The sequence below is a fragment of the Triticum dicoccoides genome, chromosome 2A (assembly GCF_002162155.2).
Source record: "Triticum dicoccoides isolate Atlit2015 ecotype Zavitan chromosome 2A, WEW_v2.0, whole genome shotgun sequence".
Classification (NCBI taxonomy): Eukaryota; Viridiplantae; Streptophyta; class Magnoliopsida; order Poales; family Poaceae; genus Triticum; species Triticum dicoccoides.
This window is the reverse complement of record NC_041382.1, coordinates 126,154,017-126,169,621: the sequence shown is the minus strand read 5'-3', so window position 1 is coordinate 126,169,621 and position 15,605 is coordinate 126,154,017. Positions and strand designations below refer to the sequence as shown.

Below are 15,605 nucleotides of genomic sequence, written 5' to 3'. Positions count from 1 at the left end.
TGGCTCCAGCAGGCTGTCGAGGTCGACGCCGGGATCGCGAAGGTAGATGTGGGTGAGGACCCGCGTTAGTGCTGCAGAAGACAGGACACGCGCCTCGGCCTCGGCCGTGGGGCCAAGGCCAAGGGCGACATCTTCAAGAGCGCGAACCAGGAAGGGAAGCAGCTTGGCGGGGCCGTCCTCGTCGCCAGCCAGCGGGCTCTCCAGGCCGCTGTCGTAAAGCATCCTCAGAGAGGAGCGAGCCTTCGCCTCCATCTCCGCGAAGGCCACGCGGTCCTCGGCAAGAACCTGGGCCTTGTCGTCCAGCTCGACCTTCCTCGCCCCAACTCCTGCTCCAGCGCGCTTAGGCGGTCATGGCGCCTCCTGAGCTTGACCTCCCTCTCCTTGACGGCTGCCTCGCGAGCCTTCATGCCTTCTTCCTGCTCTTGGCGAAGGCGGGCCTCTTTCACGAGCCGGTCCCGTAGGCCTTGCAGCTCATCCTCCAGCGCCTTGCAGCGACCACGGATGTCGACCGCCTCCCCCAGGGCTGCGTCACGAGCAGCCTTCGCCTCAAGGACGGCCTGCCTCTCCTCATCGCAAGCCATCGAGGCCTGGACCGGCGCCACCCGAATCGAAGCGTCGGAGCGAATCCATCCTGAAGCCAGCTCCAAGCGCCCGGCCACCAAGCGAGGGTCGGCGCTAAGAAGATCCTGCCGCAGCCGGTCCAGCTCAGCAGTAGCACGATCCAGAACGGCAGGAGGAATCGGAGAGACAGCAATCGGTGGAGTAGGAGGATAAGGCGGTAGCGCGACCAGAACATCCTGAGGCGGAGCCTGCTGCGCCCCAACGGCTGTAGTGGCGGCAGTAGGCAAAGGCACCTCGGGAGTCACTTGGGCCATGGGGGCTGAGCTCGCCCCAGCCGGCTCAGCCAGGCCTCGCGAGGACGACCGGGCAGGAGAAGCCCGTGCGTCGCGGTCACCTTCCTTCGCGGGCAGAGGTGCTGCCACGGATGGAACCTCAGGAGCTCCCTTCGGCTTCTTTGCTGCGGGCGCCACCCTGTCCAAGAGATGTGGACATCAAGCCTCAGCAGCAAAACAAGAAATAAAGACAAGAATCAAGCGCTTACGGGTCGTCGCCAGTGAGCTCAGGTAGCCTCCGGCCAAATTTGAAGCCTGAAAGCCGGCTGGAAGGGTCAACCTTGGGAAGCTCGGGAGCGGAAGGCGCGTCTGTGGTCCGCCTCGGGGCCGGGGCAGACCCGCGGGAGATTAGCCCGGTCATGTCCTTCTTCGGGATCGGGGGCAAGCTCCCGCCGCCCTGCTCATCATCATCCTCGTCGTCATCGCTCGGAGAGAGGCGGAGAGCGCGGGACCTGCGCCGGGGGAGGGGAGCCCTCGACTCTCCGTCAGTCGCCTCAGAGTCAGGCTCTTTTTCCCGCTCCCCTCCTTCCTCCTCTTTGCTGGAGTCGTCGGAGGACACGTCCACTGATTCTTTGGGAGTTTCCATGGGCACGGGCCCGTCCCCGTTGAAGACGGGCATGGACTCCACTACCTGCTCCCAGTCGTCGCGGAGGAACAAGGGCGTAGGAGCGCCCTCCAACCTCGCCACATCGCTCCCGACCAGAGATTGGAGGACCGCGGCCAGATCTTCGTCGGCCAAGGCCGCGGGGCTCGGATGGGGCCTCCACATCGGAAGTGAGTACTGCCGAAGCAGAGCCAGCTGGTGCTCCAGGAATTCCCTCAGCAGCGATGCGCCGGTCAGCTTCGCCGCCGCCATGTTGACCGGCCTCAGATCCGCGTCCATCTTCTCCAACACCAGCTTCGCGTGGGGGTCCGCGAGCTCCGCTCGACCCCAATCGCTGGAGCTCATGGGTTGCTCCGTGGGCAAGATCAGCCGAGGGTGGATGCGCCCAGCATCTGCCAAGACCCACTTGCTCCTGAAGCCCTCAATCCTTTTCCCGGGATTCGAAATGGCAATGGCGCCACCGTACGCGATGAAGCTCGCGCACGCGGAAGCAGGACCGCGAGAGGTCCGGAGGTAGAAGTAGTGGCGCAACAAGGCCACTGAGGGTTGCACCCCTACGTGAGCCTCGCGGTAATAGACGAAGATTGCCAGGAGAAGGACGGAGTTGGGGTGGAGATGCAGAGCCTGTAGCTTATAATGGCGGAGGACATAGAAGAAGAACTCGAAGAAGGGAGGCACCAGGCCAGCAGCAATGGCGCTTACAAAGAACGGATAGAAGGTGCTCCCTTGGACCTCAGGGGTGGCGGAGCCGGCCTTGAACACCTTCGCCCCGTCGATGCCCTGCGCCGCCGCCATCCGGCGCAACCGGGCGAGGCTCGCCTCCGACACGTTCGGCGAGTCCAGGGCCGACGAGTACCAAGCTCCGGCCGGGGACTGACGAGGCGCCATGGCTTCCTAGGTCACGCGGTCGGAGTAGATCTGGAAATTTTGGAGGAAGGAAGGAGAGGCGCAAGAAAGGGGATCTGAGCAGCAACGGAGAAAGCAAAAAAAGCAAAGCCTAGGCAGATGCCGCTCCCTTATCAACTCGCGCGGTTGCTGAGGCACCCACGTCCAGTCAACCGCCACGCGGCGCCCAAGGCCGTAGGCTGTTAGGGCCCGCGGTGCTTCGCGGCCAAGTCCGGGCGCGCCTTGGGCCCGAGGGCTACTGTCGGCGTTCTGGGAACGGGGGTTCCCAGACTTGCCTTCCTGCGGCCTGCGGCGTGGCTCAAAAGGGGGCCCAGCGCGGCCCATCTTCATCAACACAGACCCAAGACCCTCGCGAGGGGTCAAGCCTCGCGGGGTGGACGACACGGAGCTTCCTCAGGCACGGCCTGATCAGGCTGGCCCGCGAGGAGGCGGAGAGATCAAGGCGGGATACCTCATGAGGTGTCCGTGACGCAAGCCATGACGACCAAAGGCGCCAGGCGGGCGCCAGCCGCGCGGTGTGCTCCTTTCCTCTTTGGTGCAAAGGGAGCAAGCACGAGCGAGAGCATCAAGCAAAGGCACCCGTTTCGGTGCAATGAGACCAAGACCAGTCCAACAGCAGGGAGGAAGTCATTATGGAGCCCAAGCCAGCATCACCACCAGAGCCTTTGGCAGGCGAGGACCAACTTTAGTCAGGATAAGTGTACTAGATGTTCCCCTTCAAAATGGTCAATTGTTGGCGCCCTTCCCGCTCAATATTTGGGAAGAGGCCCAGGGCCTTTGCCTATAAATAGGACCAGCCACCCCCAGGGTAGAGGGAAATCAAGAAGGGAGAATTTAGAAGCCAAGAGAAAAACTAGCTAGGATCGGATCGAGTAGCATCACACACAGAGAGAGAAAGAAGGGCGACTGAACTCCTCCCAGCAGTTCATCCCCCCAGCCAAGAACAGACCCTCGCGAGGCTGTTCTTCCTTGTATTGCTCATCATCATCAACCCAAGAGGCAATCCACCACACCACATACTGGAGTAGGGTATTACACCACAACGGTGGCCCGAACCAGTATAACCGTGTGTCTCTTGTGTTGTTCTTTCCATAGCTTAGATCTTAGCGAGGCGGAGGGGTGCAGGTAGGTAGAAGGCAAAATCTCCATGCGCACCCCAGTGTTCGAACCTCAAGGGTCTGCCGGAACCCGAAATCCGACATCCTACACCTACCCAATCCTTTCGAGTGAAGCCATTGGAAATCTCATACAGTTCAGTCAATTTCTTTAGTGACAGAGACGAAGATCTTCTGTTCTCTGAGGAATTTGTTCGGACTGAGGAGTTAGGAATTCGCTAGTGCGGATTGCCTACAAGTGAGGAACATGATAGCCCTGAGGAATTTGAGAGCTCAAATCTCCGACCGTTGTTGTGCTATGCGCCAGCCATTCCAAAATATCTACCCACCTAACGGTCATATCATTGAAGGGCATTTATGTCTTATCATGTCGGGCTGCTCCCTAGGCTATAAATAGCCGCCCCCTACAATCACTAGCTAGTTGGCTGCTCTACGAGAAACTGACACTTGTCATTAAAAGCATCCCATCCTCCGAGGACTTTGAGAGAAAATCATCAAGTGAGGAAAAACCCAAACCCAAACACCTGCAAACCCAAAGTGATTGAGCATCACTGAAGAGATTGTTCCTGTGTGGAACCGACGCTTGTTACCTTTGAGGACTGTGCATCCTCCAGACAGTTAGGCGTCATGGTCTAGAGCATCCAAGAGGAAATTGTGGATCGCCGAGTGAGCGAGTCTGTGAAGGTTTGGAAGTCACCTGAAGACGTACCACGAGTAATTGGGTGAGGTCTCTGTGACCTTATCTCAAAGAGAATACGGTGAGGACTGTGTGTCCGGGACTGTGTGTCATCAGGTTTAAATACCTAGCCACTCCAACTAGACGTACGATTGTCACAACAGTTGGAACTGGTCTACCAAATCACTGTCTTCTCCAAGCTACTGGTTCTATTTCATCAACCCTTTCATTTCCTCATTTATATGTAGAAGTACTTGATCATTACTGTTTGAAGACTTTGACTGGAGACTTTCTCAACTTCCTCAATCCTAATTCTTTAGTCACTTTGTCTTCAGCCTGCTTATCCTGTGTTTACGCTACTTGTACTCTGTGCTTGTTTTCATTTCATCATGATGATTGTGCTACTACTCTGTTATGCTTGCATCTGAGTACTTATTCCGCTGCTAAGTAGTTCGTTGCTTAGGAATTTCCTCACCCTGAAATTCCTCGGTGACGAATTTGTAAAAATCGCCTATTCACCCCCTCTAGTCGATATAACGCACTTTCAACATCTAGGCCAGAGGCTGGCCATCCAGCACAGTGAGACGACCATGTGAGAAACATAAAGAGCGGAGGAAAAGCAGAGAGGCCGGACATCCGACATACTAGTGAGACCCCCGACATCCGGCAGTGGGCCAGACATCCGACGTGTGCAGACTCGAGAGGGGCTAAGCTTCTGGAGTGATGGGTCAGATTTTCGAGGAGCATCCGGACATCCGGCAACATATGGCTGCCCGAACATCCGGCGAAGTGCCGGACATCCGATGCTACGGGGCGGCCCGGACATTCAGCAACCAAGGATCAAAAGAGGACCTCATTCTGTGATAGTCAGTCAGATTTCTGGCAGGGCCCCGGAGATCAGGCAACCTACAGGCCAAGAACACATATAAGGAGTGAGAGGGCAAGAGTATGTGATGATAATTGATCCCACCAAAGTTCTAAATGAGTTGGTCATTTTTAGGAGACGTGGTAAGGTAGGAAAACAGAGGGGAGTTCGTGATGACTTGAGCAAGTCTTTTGCTAACCCTATTGATCCCCTCTTAATAGTGTGGGATCCCTATACTCAAGAATAAACCAATAAAGGAACCATTGGTATAGTGTTTATTCTTCCTTGAGTCATACCAATTTCATGCGTCCATGATCCATACACATTTGTCATCTGGGCGTTAACACCTGAGATGTACTCGATAAACATAGTTAGTCCCCTACATGTATGTTGTCATCAACATCAAATATGATGTAAGGGCATGATGCACTTTCATCAGGGTTGTGTGTAGTCGGCCGTTCACAAATGATAGAGAGAATATACCCCACCTATCATAAGATGCCTCAGCCCCACAAGTCAGGATCTTACCGCGTCAGCACTATGGTGAGAGAGTGGCCATACCACACCAACCAGGGTATCAAGCGGCCCCACATGTCAGGATTTTACCTGCGTCACCCCTATGGCGAGAGAGAGTGCAGCAACCCCACCTGTCAGGATATTACGCCACCCAACTAGTCATAAGTTGCCTCGACCCCTACCTCGTCACCATTGTGGTGAGAGAGAGTGGAGAGAGAATGGAGCGACCCCACTAGTCAGGAGATAATGGTCAAACACTTTGACCAGATGGAAGTGCTTCGTTTGGGCTTTTGTGAGCACATGGTGGAGTAGGGAGGGCAAAACTGAGCACAACGAACCAACCAGGGGCACGAAAATAGAAATCCCTAAAAAATTGATGAGCAAAGAATGTAATCATATAACATGTCACTACTCTAAAGGCGAAGTACTTCAAAATATAGGGTGGGGTGTATAAGGCCTGACAGAAAGTTCCAATGGATACATTCATTAGTTTCCATTTTGAGTCGCCGAGATGTCGATTGAAAGTGCTTATCGACTAGAGGGGTGTGAATGGGAGATTTTTATGAAAATCTTCGAAACAGGTATTGTCTTCGAAGATACAGAAGCAAAACATGTGTGAAGCAATACAGGACAGAAGTAAAGCTATTGTGCGGGTGCAAATGAATGAGAAGCTAAAGACATGAGAACAAAAGCTAGTAGGCAAAGTAGGTAGCGGTATATGTAGAATAGGCAAAAAACCTCAAGTACTATGAATTGGAGGACAGAATCATGATGAATGTCTCCAAACAAAGTCTTCACACATAGGATCAAGCAAAGGATACATAATACAAGAATGGAAGTAAAGTAGTCAATATATAGAACTGGTTGCTCGGTGAAGACACGTGATTTGTTTGACCATTTCCAGTTGTTGTGACAATTGTACATCTGCTGGTTGAAGAGGCTGAGATTTAACTCAGAAGACCAAATATTCACCTTATTCTCCTTGAGCTAAGGTCACTTAGACCTTGCCCAATTTCGAAACCTTCATAAACTTGTTCCCAGTAATCCACAATGGCTCTTGGATGCTCAGATCATGACGCCTAACCGTCTGGAAGATCACAGTCTTCCAATTGTAATAAGTCTCTGGTTCACTCAGAACGAATGCCTTTGGCGATTATCACTTTGGGCTCTGAGTGTTTGAGGTTTTTCCTCACAAGAATTCTCTCTCAGATGCTTCGGAGGTGGGTTGGTCTAAAATGACAGAATTCATGTAATAACTCAAAGTAGCCACCAACTTATGGTGGAGGTGGAGGCTATTTATAGCGTGGGTAGCAACCCAACATGATATGGTCAAAATGACCTTACGTTAATGGCCAATCGACACATGTACCAACGGTCAGATTTCAAAAACATGCATCAACTTTACTTGAGTTACAAGCAAAGCTGACTGAACCAACTCGAAAGAGATTTTCTATCAAAATCTTCATTGGAAGACATAGGATTTTAGATTGAGCATCACGTCAGTTTCTGACTTCATATCGCCTCGATCCCACTTAATTGTACGGTGGTTCCTATGAGTCAAGAAAGAGGAAAATGAAACTACCAAAAGAACAAAGTCTTCGTGTTCCATAATCTTCAAGCTAAGTCTTGGTGAGCCACCAAAGTCTTCAATGTCTTCATGCATTTTTAGGGTCGTCTGCGATGGCTAAAACAAATCTCCATGGACTTCTATCTGTGTTATCATGTGTACACTCACAAACACATTAGTCTCTTAACCAAGTTTGTCGTCAATACTTCAAACCAACAAAGGGGTGGCACTAGATGCACTTACATTGATAAAAGCCACTTTATTCACACTAGTGCAATACAATGAGTGTAGTTTTAATTTGTCTTAGTCCACATGTTGAATTACCGGTAAAAATCATCTTAGTCAGATGAGTGTAATAGTTTTGGTCCATGTTTTTTTGTTTCTGGTATGCCTTGTCAAGTAGTTGTTAAAATCATTACATTCATTAGAGTATATATCACGAACCTAGTATCATTTTTTGCACCAGCGTATCATGTAGCCAGTAAACCCATTTCATTCACACAAGGACAAACATCAATGATCTGTTTTGTGGTTGTACCTATGTCGCACGGGGTTTATTACCTCTGTGTAGAGTAGGACTCCATGTATGGGCTCATGGTGAGGTAGATGAAGTAAAGTTCTAGATTCTTTGTTCTCTACGCAACTAATCCCTTGCCTCCTTATATCCTCTTTTCAGTAATCATCACTCTGCCCCACCCACACATTATTTGATGATTGTAACAATAACTACAATAGAAATCAAGAAGCAGCCACTGGCCGTATGTTTTGTGAGATGGTTCTCATCAATCCATCAGGGATAAAGCCATTGGTTTGATTCCAAATGTCTCAAGGTCAACTATTCTTTCATTGGAGGCAAGGTCCCCGTGGCGCCAACCCCCACAAAGCTTACACTCTATAGCTTCAAAAACTAACTCATCTTAGAACATTTTTGGTAAAACTTCTCTTAACTTTGAGTATCAATTATAAAGAGTCGTCACATAAAAAATTGATGCTAAAATCTACCACGAAATCTAATTTCATAATGTATATTTATTCTGGATGGAAGCAATATATTTACAAAAAATAATGATAAAAAGTAATGGGAGATCATGCCACTATCATAAATGAGTGTTTTGGCATAGAGAGTAGCATACACCTCTACAAACTATGAATGGATATGTTCCCTAGTTTGATTTATTTTGTTGCAATGGTCACGTTGTTGGCACAAACCACTTTTCTCATGTAGACGTAATAGTATCATTATACTTTTTTTTGAACCAGGATCCCCTTTCCATTAATCATAATTGAAATACATCATGATCCGGAGTTTATAGGAAGTGGGAAAGAGAAGGAAGCGAGTACAAACACTCCCAGGAAAACCACAAGCGGGAAAGAGGGGGAAGCGAGTTCAAACACTGCCAGGAGACCCACAAGCGGGAAAGAGAGGGAAGCGAGTACAAACACTCCCCGGACAACCACAAGCGGGAAAGAGGGGGAAGCGAGTTCAAACACTGCCAGCAGACCCACAAGCGGGAAAGAGAGGGAAGCGAGTTCAAACATTGCAAGGAAACCTACTAAACACACTATGATTGTAGTTTCATTTGTTTTCACTCCATATGGGTTGATGCTAAAAGCCACTTTATTTGCACACACATCATTCACCCGAGCCAGTAATATCACTCTAGTTTCCTTCATTGTCGTTTCCTTCTCGAGTAGCCATTATTTCGTCCACACGAGTACAAAACCATCGGTGTAACTTCATTTTTTGTTGTTGCATTCACGCAAAAGAAATATATTTCATTGACACAAATACAGCAACGATGATCGAGGTTGTATAATGTGTGGACTAATGGGTGGATGGATGGAGCAAAATGCCCGCCAGAGTAGTTTAAATCAGGGCAAAACGACATGTAAATAGCATCAAGCCCGTCGAAGGAGTTTAAATCAGGGCACAATGACATATAAATAGCATCAAGCTTGTCAGAGAAATTCAAATAAGGGGAAAATGACACATAAATAGCATCAAGCCCGCCGAAGGAGTTCAAATCAGGGGAAAATGAGATATACATAGCATCAAGCCCGCCCGAGGAGTTGAAATCAGGGGAAAACGACATATAAATAATATCAAACCCGTTGGAGGAGTTCAAATAAGGGAAAAACAACATATAAATAGCATCAAGCTCGCTAGAGGAGTGCAAATCAGGGGGAAACGACATATAAACATCATCAAGCCCGCCGAAGGAGTTCAAATCATGGGGAAACGGCATATAAATGGCATCAATCTAGTTTCATTGATTTCGCTCCATCCGGCGAGTTGATGGTAAAAGCCGCTTTATCCGCGCGCGCACACACAGATCATTCAGTTTCCTTCATTGTCGTTTCCTTCCGGAGTAGCCATTATTTCGTCCACACGAGTACAAAATCATCGGTGTAACTTCAATTTCTTCTTTGAATCCCACGCAAAAGAAGAAATTATTTCATTCGCACAAATACAACATCAATGATGGACGGTTGTGATGGGATCGCTACGACAAATGGGCGGATGGATGGAGCAAAATGCTCGATGGATGCCCCCAAATCTGCCGCTAAACCTATTGCAAAAATTATTGCCTGATCATTTCCTCCTTAAAACCACAGGCCCTATAAAACTCCCAAAGCCCTCCCCCCTTTCTCTTCCCCAGGAGACCCACCCCTCCCCCCCACATCTTGTCTTTCTTTCCCTTTGCCACTTCCCAAGACACACGCCGGTACAGAGGAGAGAGGAGCGGCGCCTTCTCCCTCCATTGGCGCATCTTTATCTAGGCCACAGCCCGGGAAAGGAGCAGCAGCCACCATTTTTTAGACCCCAAGAGCAAGGACCGAGCCCTGTGCTAGTACCACCAAACGCTCCCCCCCAAGCGAGAGCGGCGGCGGCGGAGGACGAGTCGAGGAGGAGGCCGGCCGGCCGGCGTTTCCCAGGCGATCTCGAGATGGGCATCCTCTGCTTCGGCGCCTCCTCCACCCTGCTCTGCGGCGAGGACAGCAACAGCGTCCTCGGCCTGGGCGGCTGCGGCGGCGGCGGCGGCGACGGCGAGGTGGCGGGGGCGGGCCGCGGCCTGGGCTTCCTGGACGTCGGCGCCGTCTTCCCGGTCGACAGCGACGAGGTCATGCGGGCGCTGGTGGAGAAGGAGGTGGATCATCGGCCCAAGGGCGGCTACGTGGAGCGGCTGGGGCACGGCGGATTCGAGTCCTCCTGGAGGAAGGACGCCATGGATTGGATTTGCAAGGTACGGTGAGAAACAAAAAGGAAAATCTCTGGGATTTACTGCTCCTCGCAATCAGTTTCCTTTTCCGTGATGGATTAATTGGTTCTAGGTAGGTTGTTGCATGCCTGCACTGTGCGTTTGACTCTCGTGTAAATCCAGTCTTGGCCGTGCGTCCTTGCATCTTGTGGGCTTCCATGCCAATTCGATCGCCATCACCAGATATCAATGAGCCAGCTGCTTCCCCCTTTCCTCGATCCGGACAAGCTTGTTTTAAGTGGAACCTGTCCATTGCTCATCCTGTGTCTTCTCTCGTGTGTGCTGCAGGTCCATTCCCACTACAATTTTGGACCACTGACCCTTTGCCTCTCGGTGAACTACATGGATAGGTTCCTCTCCTCCTTTGATCTCCCAGTAAGAATCTCAACTTCTGCATTGCTAACAGCTGTGCAAGCTGATCTGTTGCTGATGATTGCGTTTCTTGTTCTTGTTTGTTTGTTGATGCTGTAGCATGACAAGTCCTGGATGCAACAGTTAATGTCAGTTGCTTGCCTGTCTCTTGCTGTCAAGATGGAGGAGACCGTGGCCCCTCTTCCCGTGGACCTTCAGGTGAAGGAGAAGTTACAACATTGTAAAATCAATAATCGTTCGATGATCCCTCGATAAATTTTGCTAAAATGGGATGAATGTACGACAGGTTTGCGATGAGTACTATGCCTTTGAACCAAGGAACATCAAGAGGATGGAGCTCATTGTGATGGAGACCCTGAAATGGAGGATGCACTCTGTGACCCCATTCTCTTTCCTGTGCTACTTCTTGGACAAGTTCAATGAAGGGAAGCCACCCAGTTACATGCTGGTCTCACGGTGTGCCGAGCTCATAGTCGCCACTGTGAAAGGTTCGGCCATGGTGCTCGATGAGTTAACCAAAAGTTTTACCTACATTGCCAATGGCAATATCTGGTGATGATTTACTAACTAGAGCATTCCTGTGATGTGCATTTGCAGACTATAGATTCTTATCATTCAGACCTTCTGAGATCGCTGCCGCAGTGGTTCTATGGGCGCTCGCTGAGAATCAGGTCATCGGCTTCAGCAGTGCCCTTGCAGCATCTGAAATCCCTGTAAATAAGGTGATTATCTTCTCAAGTTATGGAACACGCAAGCCGATGCACCATTGCAATTGCACTGTTTCTGAAATGTGATCACATCTACAGGAGATGATTGCGGGATGCTATGCGCTGTTGGTGAAGAAGAGAGGGAACTTCAGCGCGAGCCTTTCAGCGCCGCTGAGCCCGATCGGGGTGCTGGATGTGCCATGCTTCAGCTTCAGGAATGATGACACAACACCAGGTTCATCACCCTCGAACAACAACAGTAACAGCAACGATCAGGCCTCCACTCCAGCTTCCAAGAGGAGAAGGCTAAGCGCATCGCCGATCTGATGCGCCGTACATATATAGCTTGGTGCTGCTCTCGGCTTGTTCATTGAGTCATCGTCGATCTTTCTTACCCCGAAAGCCCATCCATCGATCATCATGGAAACGAAGTTGTGGTGCAACAGTAATTATCGAGCATTGTGACGGTTAGAGGAATGCGGGCAGCAACAATAAGCTTCTTGAACTCTGAAAGAAGAGAGGAGGGTGTGTGCTGATGGGAGGGGGGGAGTCAATTTTCCTCTTCACAATTTTGTCTCCCCTTCTTCATTTTAGGTATTTATTATTTATTTCCCCCCTTTCCCTTCTCCGAGGGATTTTCGATGACATCTTTGTGGATATGAGAGACTGAAGATATGAGAAAATCAACAAAAATGGATTTTCGTTTTGTTTCTTTATTTGTTCGCCATATGAAAAAGCCTGTTGTTGGTGTGAGGAAATATGTTCTTGTTTCAAGTTTTTTTTCCCTGCATTGCGTTCCAATGCTCAAAAAGGCAGTGCTGCTGCTGATTCATCAATGCATTCCTCTTACTGGGGTTACAGCTTGTCCGTGTGGCTATTCCTTCCATGCCACATATTTGTATGAGGAGCACCAATCATAGGTACAAATCCTGGTATGGCTTCCCACATATAAAACAAATCAGTATTTTTTTGTGAGATGGAGGAGAGAGCAGGGGACAAACAGATGGGGTCCCCAAACTGCACTCCCCATTTTTTCCATTAGTGGTATGGTAAATATGTTAATCAAGTGTGGTTTAGCTCATAAACTAATGGTGGAACCATGCCATTTCCATGGCCCTGTCTGTGTTTTGTTTTCTTGGTGGAGTTGTTTATCCCCTTTTCTCCAATCAAACAGTGCAAACAGATTGCAAGATTCAAGCATACCTACCTCATGGGGCTATGAGATCTGAACATTTTCCTCTTCAGGAGCACCTTGGAGCCTCACAGAAAGCTATTTAAATATAGAACAGGTAGGGTTCATGTGCTCTTCTTAACCAGCATGGCTCATGGCAGTGCCAAAGTGATTATTCTTTCTTCTGGAACTCATCACCACATTATCTTTTAACATCAGGATTTGTGGGCGATAATCTCACTTTCACTAATCATTTTTTTCTTTGAATGAAAGTGGTGGTCTGGCAGGGCATGATTGATTGAATGAGTGTTCAATAAATTCACCTAAAAGAGCCGGTAAAAAGCCTGCGATGAAAACTTATTGGGTCAAGGAGTCGAGGCTGCAGCCATGCCAGTTGCCAACTGCTGCTTTTTACAGGCAAAGCAAAGGGTGGGGGTGGCCCTCGCATCATGCCTGGTAGGGTCTCTGCACTGTGGGTCCATGTAAACATTTGACAGAACCTACCCCAACTGAGCAAACAGAATTGAATTTTATGAACCAGAGCAAGAACCTTAAATTTTGCCACAGTACCTAAAACCTTTTTGTGTTTTGTCTAGCGAGTATTTCAGGTAGAGAGAGAATTACGAGATCCTCTGTGGAATTTAATTAACACGTCAAATTTTTACCCGCAAAAAAAAAAACACGTCAAATTTCAGGTCAATTTGCTCAGACATGGAACTACATTTTGGTTGATTTGCAGGCTAGATCAGGAGAGGTTATTAGCATTAAAATTGGCAATCTACGAAGAATCTCAGATTCTCACTACGTACGTATAACGGATAGGAGAAAGACACAGCTCACGTGCAGAGAGACGTGGCGAGTAGTGGTAATTGTTTCTTAAATAATGCAGTGGAAATGTCAAAGTTAAGAAAAGGGCAACAAAAATATAAACTAATATACCTCGCCAATCTACACACATAGGCAGGTTAAGGGCCTGTTTGGTTCCAAATAAGTCGCCAACTTATAAGGTCCTGTTTGGTTCATAAGTTTTAGGACTTTTTTTAGTCCCAACTTATAAGTCCTAAGTCTCTAAAAAGTCCGTACATGTTTGGTTCTTGGGGCTTATAAGTCTCTATAAGATTATATTATAACTATAAGTCCCTATAAGTCTCTCCTTGAGAGTCTTATTTCATAAGTCCCAAATACCCACTTTAAGTCCCTATAAGTCCTTTCTGTTTGGTTTAGATGGGACTTATAGGGACTTATTTAAGTCCCTAGACCAATAAGTCTCTGGAAACAAACACCCTCTAAGTCGAAAAGTGAAAAAAAGATTTATTTTGCCAAATAGACCCAACTTACCTCAACTTATAAATCATAAGTTGCTCCATCCCAACTTAAAACTTATAAGTCATCCTCTTTTACGTGGGTCCCATTGTCTTTACATAAAAACACAAGATGAGAAGATGTGATTATGTGACTTATAAGTCAGGTGACAACCAAACAGGCGTGACTTAAAAGTCACTGGTTTTAAGTCACCTGACTTATAAGTCAGGTGACTTATTGGAACCAAACAGGCCCTAATTATTTTTTAACACGTTATAGACACAGACGCTCATACATACTCATATACACTCACCTCTGTGAACGCATACACACACATCTATGAGCACCTCCGAAAGACTAAGACGACACATTATTTCAAGATTAACGAAGTCGCCACAGACACCTTCGTAGTCAACGGAACGTTTCCTCCCTCTAAACGCACATCGTCGAAAGGATTGAAATAAATCGAAAAGCAAATCCAGTAAACTTGAACCCTGATAGGCAGTGATACCATTGTCCTCGTAACCATTCAAGCACATATTAATTACATAGTTTTCTAACCAAGCACATATTAATACACATCATCGTAAGATTGACGAAGTCGCCACAGATACCTTTGTAGTCAAGGGGAACATCTCCTCTCACTCAACGCACATCATTGGAAGGACTAAAATAAATCCAGAAGCGCATCTAATGTTAAGTCTAGGATTTAAACCCTGATGACATGGGACTTTACTGTCCTTGTAACCATCCAAACACATGTTAATTACTTATGTTTCTAACCAAGTTACAGTCACTTGCATGGACTTCATGCATAATGTACTGTCCCTATTTACACTGTATCTTCACATCAAAATATGGTGTGACTTCGTGCGAGGTGAAAGGGTTAATTAGAGCCATCGGATTCCAAGAAAATCCGTCGGAATTGTCTTGGGCGGTATATGTGCACATGCTCACACCAGCACACATGATCATTTTACAAGATGGCTTCGTGCTCGCACGACACACAGGGCGACGCACGGGACGAGAGATGGCGCGTATCTTACGCCGCCGATCTGCAGCACCGCTCGCTCACGTTCCATGATGGCGAGTTGATTCTCCGGCGTGATGCTCTCCGGCTTAATCTGGTGGATGACCGCGGAGTCATAGTGGATGCGCGTTTCCTCCGTGCAGGGGAATTCATAGACATTGGTGACATTATCTCGCTGCCGTGTCATTTTGCGAGGATAAGGGAGCGATCCCCGGCGGTGAGCGCGTCTCCAGTGGGTGCGACACACGGCACGATCCATGGTGCGGTACACGGGGGGCATGTGGAGATCCAGGCGGGCGCGGACCGGGTCGGGGTGGCCCCGCACCTCACCAACCGCCTGCTAATGGCGGCGGGACGCGTGGGAGCCCCTTCATGGCCACCCGACCGACAGGCGGGGCCCAACACCAGGCCGAGCGTGGCGCCTTCTAGAGCGGAGGGGGCGAGGGGAGTCGCCTCATTTCCCCCACCTACCTCCACTACGCGAGATGCACACCTCGCGCCTCTCTTCAAGCATCTATGGGAGCGCCCTAGGGTTTCCTTCCCCAATCCTCTCCTCCCTGATTCCTTTGGCTGGTGGCGGGGCAAGGCTGGCGGTGACGACCGATCCTTCGCCCAAGTGAC

The 15,605-nt window shown here is 49.1% G+C and overlaps 1 protein-coding gene across 1 annotated transcript; it reads left to right on the top strand.

The window, feature by feature from the left end:
• The first annotated feature begins 9,812 nt into the window (after positions 1-9,812).
• LOC119353764 (cyclin-D2-2-like) lies at positions 9,813-12,197 on the top strand. Its single transcript, XM_037620441.1, has 6 exons — positions 9,813-10,387; positions 10,691-10,777; positions 10,874-10,972; positions 11,061-11,262; positions 11,372-11,496; positions 11,581-12,197. The coding sequence occupies exons 1-6, from the start codon at positions 10,091-10,093 to the stop codon at positions 11,806-11,808; spliced, it is 1,038 nt and encodes a 345-aa protein (XP_037476338.1). The 5' UTR covers positions 9,813-10,090; the 3' UTR covers positions 11,809-12,197.
• Positions 12,198-15,605: the final 3,408 nt, after the last annotated feature.

What these genes read in the sequence shown, in the direction of transcription:
- LOC119353764 (XM_037620441.1), top strand. Translation starts at nt 10,091, where the DNA reads ATGGGCATCCTCTGCTTCGGCGCCTCCTCCACCCTGCTCTGCGGCGAG. An exon ending in TCTCCTCCTTTGATCTCCCA is followed by an intron (nt 10,778 to 10,873) that starts GTAAGAATCTCA and finishes TTGATGCTGTAG; the next exon opens with CATGACAAGTCCTGGATGCA. An exon ending in CTCTTCCCGTGGACCTTCAG is followed by an intron (nt 10,973 to 11,060) that starts GTGAAGGAGAAG and finishes AATGTACGACAG; the next exon opens with GTTTGCGATGAGTACTATGC.